The sequence below is a fragment of the Silurus aristotelis genome, assembly GCF_946808225.1.
Source record: "Silurus aristotelis genome assembly, chromosome: 29".
NCBI lineage: Eukaryota > Metazoa > Chordata > Actinopteri > Siluriformes > Siluridae > Silurus > Silurus aristotelis.
Window position 1 is genome coordinate 11,171,980 of NC_139602.1, and position 8,572 is coordinate 11,180,551.

An 8,572-nucleotide genomic window follows, 5' to 3' on the forward strand; every position below is an offset into this window, starting at 1 on the left:
AGTTGAAGGCATACAATTGTATTGGACGTCTTTGGAGGCTGTAGCATGAAAATCTCCCTTCGCTTAAAGATCTGCTTTACATGGGTCGGATTTGGTGGAAGATCTCCTGCTATAGAGCTGTGAACTCTGACTGCACCCCAGACTTCTTCACCTCACCTACATCAGAGCCTGACTTTACTAACACCCTTCAGTCTTCAAGAAATGTAGTGAAACATCTTCCCAGAAGACTGTAGCTACAATTCTTTTCTCCCTATATTGTAGGGTTTTTTTTTTTTTTTTTTAACCCTCTACCTTTCACCAAAAGTATATGATTACATTTTCTTTGGATGTCAGTAAATATTCTGAAAACAGCTTTTGTTTAGACAAAAGTATTTGCACCCCTGACAGAACCATATCTTCCAGATTTATTCCTCCTTTGCTGTTAATAATTATCTCCACTCTTCTCGAAAGGTTTATTACTATATTTTGTGTTCAGTCTTCTTTCTACAAGTGAGACCATGGCTTGAAGTCGAGATCTCAATAACGCTATACTTCCAGTTCGTCACAAATGTATTCACTGGGGTTAAGGAGGTCCAGGCTCTGTGGCTCAGGATATTCAAGTTCTACTTCCACACCAATAACCATGTCTTCTTGGAGCTGGCTGTGTGTGCAGGAGCATGGTCATACTGGAACAGGGGTTTCTTTGTTTCACGGAAAGGAAATTGTAATGCTACAGCATGCAAAGTCATTTTATATGTATCTGTATCAATCTCTCTCTCTCTCTTTATCTATCTCTATCTATCTATAATATTGGTGTTTGAAAGAAACCAAGCTTCAAGGAGATTGTAAGGATATTGTGTGATCTTGTAAAAGACGGCTGATGGATTGGTTGATAGGGAAAGGAGATGACGGAGTCCTGATTGCGATGTTTGTTGAAGATGGAGAAAGGACGTCACCACACTCGGGTCTTTTCAGAACAATACACTATTTTCAGTTAAATCTAATGACTCCATGTCTATCATTTAGTAAATTGTACTTCACACCAATCAGAAGTTGTGTTTCCTTTTCTGGGGCCCAGATTGTAATCCGTTACCCAGCAGTTCATCTTGTCCTCACGCCGAATCACTTCGGAGACTCCTGAACCTGTGATGCAAGCCTAAAGGGGGTTTATGATTATGTAAAGCCACCATTCTAACAGACCTTCAATTAATTATCCTGTGCAGCAAAGCATTCGAGAACAACTCGATCCCAGTGGATTTTGCCGTTTCCTAGCTTCAAAGCTAAATTGTGCAATATTTTGACACGTCTCGAGTGTAATAATCTGCTAAAATTTCACACTGGACCTGTGGACAAATGGTCTGATTGGCGCATGAGGTTTGTGGATGAAAAAAGGAAAGAAAGATTGGATTATTCTCTGGAAAGTCTTCAATTAGCTCAAGTAGAGTTTGTTTGTTGACCCTTCAGGGGGCTAAAAGATCCAGTCAGAGCATTCACGACAAGACAAAGTATTTTATGTCTAAGCGAGGAAGCTTGGTGAATTTAATATTTATTTTTTTAATAAAACAAGTAAATGGCAGTGAGACATGGAGAAGCAAGCGAGGCATCTCAAGCTCAGCACTTTACTGCCGAACCTCCTCATAATTCAGAACGCTGGATTCACAGACTGCTCCTTGCATATCGATTTCTCTGGAAGATTTAAGTACTGAACTGAAATTGACCTTCAGAATTTTAGAATTGAAGCCGGTTGTTAAATGGGACAGGCACTATTTCAGCGCTAGCAGTAGAGAGGTGAGCTATAAATCACCAGCTTCACCGTGTACTTACTGCTGATCTTACAGACTGGCTTCAGGTGTTCAACACTGCATCAGTGCTACAGATGGATGTGTTCGTTAAATCACACAGTCTTATTCATTTTATATCAGTAGGAATGATATCAGAACGGGATGCTAACAGATTTTTGACAGATGGTTAAATGTTAAAAAGTAGCATTAAAACCATGAACATGTGCCCTTCATGAGGAGGCATGAGATGGAGATAAAATGGCTTTTTAAAAAAGTAGAAGAAAAACCTTTCCTTTTTTTTTAATAATATTTGTAAAGGTTTTGAAGCAGAAATGGAAATTGAATGGTGTTTTTGAGGAATAAATGGAAAAAGAATATTATGTAGCAGTCAAATGGAATGGGGTTTTCTCTTGCCGATAGCCGATATTTGGTGCAGATATTTATTTATTTTTTTTGTCTGTTTGGTCGATTTTTCCTTTTTCCACTTTCATCTAATTAAATCTAACTGAGGCATGATGCTGTAAATTGCTTAAACATTTATTGAACACTACAAGCCACAGGTTTTGGTCCCCATGTTTTCTTGTTGCCTTAACTAGCTACTTAAGGCTCGACAACAATACAGTTATGAAAAGTTATTTTTATTCTCTCTCCAAATAAAACATCATATTTAACCAATAAAATATATAAGGCAAGATTAAGAACAAAGGATGAGAAGTTAAAGCCCTCAGAAACACCACACTGATGGTCGGCTGGCGGGTGGGTGGCTTTTGAGCTCCGGTGGGCTTTAGTTTTTTTGGACGGCGCTCGAAACTGACGAACTTTAATTCTTGCAACGTTTGCAACGTAGACCTCTAGTGTCTAAATGGTCATAGAAACTGTGTTTTGGAGCAGAAATGGAAATAAAGTGGTGTTTTGTAGGAATAATTGGTAAAGAATGGAAGTTAGAAGCAGAGGTTTTGCATAAAGCTGATTTTCTCCGTGTTTTGGCTGTACAGTGATTTGAGCGTGTTGGTGTTGCATGGTGGCGAATGCAACGAGGTGATAGTACACTGTAAGTGTTAATGAGTAGGCGTGTTGAGATTTTACAGTACTCGTGGTGCGCACTATTCCTGTTCCAGCTTTAATACTCCTACATGAAATATGGCTACGTGGATGTTGAAGAGCAAATACACACGGCATCTCTCCATGGAGCTTAGTGAAACGTACCCTTCCCACACACCCGTTTCAGCAGCTGTGTGTGTTGCACGCTTATCTCGGTGTGGTGGGGTTTTTTTTATTAGACAGAATATCACAGTCTCTAGAAATAGCTCATTAGTCATCTCCACATTAATTTTGTGTTGCTGCAGTAGATGAGTCCATTTACTCCGAGTGCTTTGTGAGGGTGTTTGAGCTCGTTTACTGGTTTTGAATGTAATATTAATATTGTGTTAATTGCCACCTGTGAATCATTAATGAATTACCCGATCTGTTTCAGCATGCGGTGTCCTTCTGGTTATCACAACAAGCCCATTGTGTATAGAGAGGTGTGTGTGTGTGTGTGTGTGTGTGTGTGTGTGTGTGTGTGTGTGTGTGTGTGTGTGTGTGTGTGAGAGACATCAGGGGCTATAGAATAAACTCAGGCTGTGTATAGTGAACCGTCATGTCTGAGATTTCAGGGCGAGTGTTTTGTAAAGTTTAACAGAATAAAGTTCCTGCGGTTTTCACGACTTAGCAGATGTGGATCAGGTTCTGCCTGCTCATCTCACAGCGTGCAAAACCCAACAGGGTATACTGTTTTCTCCCCTTGAGTTCTATACCGAGCAAATCTCACTCAACATGTCGAGATCCCCCACCTCGAGCGCCTCAGCGGGTTTTCTCAGCTGCTAATCGACCATCCTCATTTAGACGCCAGCTGCTAATTAGACGGATCTGCCTCAGATTCCCTTCTGTATTTAATCATCATGCTTTTTCCTCTGTATATGAGATGAAGGATGAGCTCAAGCATATGTTATATATGAGGTGGTGTCAAAAAGTTTGGAGACTCGCTCTGTTTACAAGAAAGTACTTTATTTATCTACGTTTCCACACGATCACCTTCAGAATAGTCCCCGTGTACAGCAATACAACTCCCAGTGTTCTTCTGGAACATGTCCTGGAAGTCTTCTTTTGAAAGCGTGTTGAGCATCTTCTGTGATTTGTGCTGGATCTCCACAACAGTGTCAAAACAGTTTTTAAACTAGATTTTGGAGTGTGCTAGTGGAGCTTTGAGATTTCATTCAGTCACAAGGGTGTTAGTTAAGTCAGGTGGTGAGGTGAAGAAGACTGGGGTGCAGTCAGCATTCACATTCAGGTCAGAGAACATAGCAGTCCACTCCAGATTTTCCACTCCAACTCATATTGTCATGACTTTGTGCACAGGAGTATTATTAACGTTCTCTGCCAGAGACACAATCTAATCATGGCCATGTCCACACTAATGCATTTCCGTTTCAAAACGTAGCTTTTCTCCTAAGAGGATAAATTTAAAAACGATGTTTTCCTGTGGACCATGAAAACAGAGGCTTTCGAAAATTATGATGCATTTTTCAATGACGTTCTCAAAAAGCCGGAAAGTAAATAAACTTGCGGCGGAAATGACGCAGGTCGCCATCGCCTTACGTTTTGCTCATGCGCAGTACAGGCACGTGAGGGTTTTCAGACATTTCTTTGTGAATTAATGCCTTTTTTTTTGTAAACGATCGAAAAATAAAGGAGGGGGGGGGATTTTTTACACGATACTCAGTATGCAGAAGTTCTGCCCTCACTTAAAAACTAGACCAATCACAAGACTGATGTTTAATTTCAGAGTTCACCTAGAATCAAACTAGTGCTCATCATATGTCCTTTTCTCCTTCAGTGAAGCGATATTTCCTTTCTCAACGAAGATCTTCAGATTTTTTTAGTTTTAACCCCGTTACCTCTGAAGGGTTTCTGAAAGTGTGTGTCACACGCGTGTTACGCAGTGTTCGCTCGGAGAAAAACAAAACCCGCTCCTGCGGCTGTATCTGTTTTGTTTGTGCTGTGTCACACTGAATATTTAATGCCGGTGATAAATACTGCATGATGGACAGCCGCACTGGCTTCAGAACAGAAAGAGATTAGGTTCTCTCACACACACACACACACACACACACACCAGCACAACCTGGCAAGCAAAAAGGTCAGGTGTGTCTTTTAACATGGGTAATGATGAAGAGTGCTCTCAGACGATCGCCCGGGTTTCGGATAACAAGAAAACGAGAGATTAGTGATGGAGTTCGGGTTTAAAGACCAGATTAAAAGGTCACATGCAGCAGGATAAGAGGAGTTTCCCCTAGTGAAGATGGATAATGGTGGTGTCTGAGGTTCCTGTAGCCGTAAAGATCTATAGTGGAGCGAAGATTAGACAGGACGTACAAGAGCTAACATTGCCCAAAAGTATTGGGACACCTGACTTCTCCTGCCACATGTAGTTCCCCTTTGAGAAACTGTTACCACACTTTGGATGCAGTACCATGGAATATTTCCTTCACTTGAACCAGTTCCAGCATGACACTGATGACAAAGCTAATTTCATGAAGATATGCTTTACATGGGTTGGAAGATCTCCAGCTTTAGAGCTCGTGAGCACCTTTGGGATGTGAATGCTGACTGCATCCCAAACCTTCTCACCTCATCGGTACATGACTTTACTAACTAACCAGAATAAATCTCCATTAAGTCTAGTAGAACATCTTGCCAGAAGAGTGAAGGTTGACTAAGTGTGGAATAGGATCTTCAAAAAGAAGCACACACTAATAATGTACATCTAGCAATGGGGTGCACCGGTTTTGTGTTCACAAGTGACCTGATGAGGAGAACAATTATTAAAATCCACTTCCCTTTCAATCATGTTACTGTCACTAACGACGACCTGCAATTAGCTCTGTAGATCTCCCGGTGCTCCGTTTAAGATGATGTTCTGAACCGTAGATCTGCTGAATATCTCAGATTCTCTCCAGGCCTTTTGTTTTATTTTATGTACTTTTCCCATAAAAATTATATTTACTGAGCATCACTTCCCTCACTTCCCTCCTACATGTTCCCAATTTTTATGCACACACCCACGATATTCTCTCTCTCTCTTTCTTTCTCTCTCTCTCTCACTCACACACACACACACACACACACACACACACACACACACACACTCTCTCTATCTCTCATACTCCTACACCGGCAGTGTGCTGGATCATCCTTAATCTCCAATACACTTTTATTATTCCTGTACACGCCGAATAAAAACTGACATTTTTTTCCTCGTGTCCGCTTGCCTCGAGACATCATTACATCAGATCACCGTTGTTCTTCCCTGTTCGATAAGAACTCCATAACGTCAGCTTTTTACTCACAGCTTTTTTTTTCTCCTCATGCTCCCGAACAACCCTTAAACTTTCAAGATTTAAAGAATCTTAAGTCCACCCAAAAAACAGCATCGTGTTTCCCGGGAAAATTTTTCTGTCGGAAGCAAACCTTTCGAGAATCTACGAACAGGTCTGAGGGGTTTCAGCAGTGCAATCCGGATGAGACAGGCAGATGTCAAGGACAAAAAAAAATGCTTTTCACTCGAGTATTTTTGATGAGTTGGAGAGTGGTTTCATTGATGAGGGATACAGCCGTGTCTCGTCCCGTCGACGCCTTCAATCTGTTGTGCTTTTCCTCACCGCTAATCATTTTCATGCATTTCTTTAACTACTGGTTCTCTCAGAGGCATAACTTTACATCCACAATGGGATGGAAATAAAGGTAATTATTAGGGTTAATGGGATGCGTTTGCTTTACATTCAACTCTGACCTCAGTAGCGTTTAAAAGCGAGTTCGGATCATAGTCAGGCTTTTTCTTTAAGCTGATTATCCTGCATTCTACTGAAATTAATCACACTGTGTAGAATCATTTATACGATTCATTTGAGTTTTTCATCTGATATTTGTTTTTACATGATTCTGCTCATGTTCCTGAAATCTCTACTGACATCCTGAATTTTCTCTTTATTTGACCAACAGGAGACAAATCTAATGTTTTTTTTTTTCTTTTTTCTCATTACAGAAATCTGGGGAAGTCTGGTTTGAGGGTGTCATGCCTTGGGTTAGGTAAGTGCTTTCCTCGGGTCGTCATGAGCTCAAACGAGACAGGATGATCTTTTTTTTTTTTTTTTTAACTGCCCAGAGGAAATTACATCATTCGAGTCTTATTCGGATCAGAGTCTTTGTAACTTCGCATGCAGATGCTGCCTTCTGTGTAATTTTATTGTACCACAAATAAACTGGGAGCCCGTTATCAGGAGAAAGAAAATAAAAACATTCATGGGAAATATTTTGAAACCTAAAAAAGAAATTACATCCATATAGAGCCATCGGAAAAAGGGGGCGGGGCTTTAGCAAAGCAGCACTTTAGAGGCATTTTTATGCCCATGCCTTCTATTCTCACCCATGCATGGATTTGTTTCTAAAAAAAGTCTGAAATAGGGGTAGAATACAGGGGAATTGGGATGTCTGTTAAAAAAAAAAAAAAAAAAAAGGGCAGGTAACCCATGCAAACACATCAAATACACTGTGGTGAAAATGTTTTGGAGAACCCTGTAAGATTGTCCTTTTTAAACATCCTCTTTAAGTCCCTACTTGCTGTAATAATAAGCTCCACTCCTTTGGAAAGATGTTCCACTAGATCTTGTGGAGATTTTAGAGATTCATTCAGCCACAAGAGTGTTGAATTCAGGTACTGATGTAGGTGAGATCAAGCAAAGAGACACACACACACTAAAGGAAAGCTCTTCAGTGCTGTAGAAGAATGTGATTTCCAGGTTTGTTTCCACAGGAACATGGGTGACCTTCGGTGGTCAGATCACAGATGAGGTAACGAGGAATAAAACAGCTTGGTTTTAAAATTAAAACTATAAACATTAAATACAATTTAATAAGCAGTTCGGATTGAAAAAACTGACACCGCTCTTCCCCCGTGTTTTTTTTTTTCTTCTTCTTCTTTTTTTTTCCCTTTCCTCCTTTTCTTCAATTGTCTCCGGCAGATGGCCGAGCAGCTGATGACTCTGGCTTATGAGAACGGGATCAATCTGTTCGATACGGCTGAGGTCTACGCTGCAGGAAAGTGAGTGAGCCAGATCTCTCCACTCCGTATTTTAGTCCAGTCACCATACTCTGGAGCATATGTCCGTGTCCCAGCCTTCCCCTTAACTGCTCATACACTCACACTGAATCATCCACTACGTTCTTCTACTTTATTGTTTAAACTAAAGAAATGGAGAGGAAAAAAATTCTTATGAAGGACAAAAGGGCAGTTTGCAAAATACCTTTAACAAAGAATAAACAATTTCATCGTCATTAAATCATCTGCTTGTCTTATTAACAAAATTAAGCTGAGGGACACATTTCCATGTTACAAGCGACAACCTGGAGTCATTATTAAGCTTCATAGTGCGTCATTCAGTAGCAGTTGTTTCCAAACCCTCATTATGATCATTAGTGTAATTATGATCTCTGAAGCAGCATGCAATCATATTGTACGGCCAAACCTTTGTGGACACCTGGTAATTCTGGATCGCTGTTCTTTTTTGATCATCCCATTCCACATTTAATCCATATTTGCTATTATAATAACGTCCACCCTTCTGGGAAGAAGTTCCACTAATGTGCACATTCAGCTACAAGTGTGTTAGTAAAGTCAGGTACTGATGTGAGGTGAGTAGGTGAGGAGGCCTGGGGGGGGGCAGTCAGCGTTCTCATTCATCTTAAAAGTGTTCAATAGGGAGGGTTTGACGCTC

At 40.6% G+C, this 8,572-nt stretch overlaps 2 protein-coding genes across 8 annotated transcripts in view; one reads left to right on the forward strand and one right to left on the reverse strand.

The window, feature by feature from the left end:
* The window catches only part of kcnab2a (potassium voltage-gated channel subfamily A regulatory beta subunit 2a), a 61,874-nt gene that overhangs the window by 40,051 nt on the left and 13,251 nt on the right, over window positions 1-8,572 (forward strand). For all 7 annotated transcript variants that reach the window (XM_083535365.1, XM_083535368.1, XM_083535367.1 and 4 more), the window contains 3 exons: window positions 6,844-6,887; window positions 7,612-7,649; window positions 7,820-7,899. In XM_083535365.1, the coding sequence (XP_083391491.1) occupies window positions 6,844-6,887; window positions 7,612-7,649; window positions 7,820-7,899 (162 nt within the window). The remainder of the gene's footprint in view (window positions 1-6,843; window positions 6,888-7,611; window positions 7,650-7,819; window positions 7,900-8,572) is intronic.
* megf6b (multiple EGF-like-domains 6b) overlaps window positions 1-8,572 on the reverse strand; it is an 88,896-nt gene that overhangs the window by 8,931 nt on the left and 71,393 nt on the right. The window lies entirely within an intron of this gene.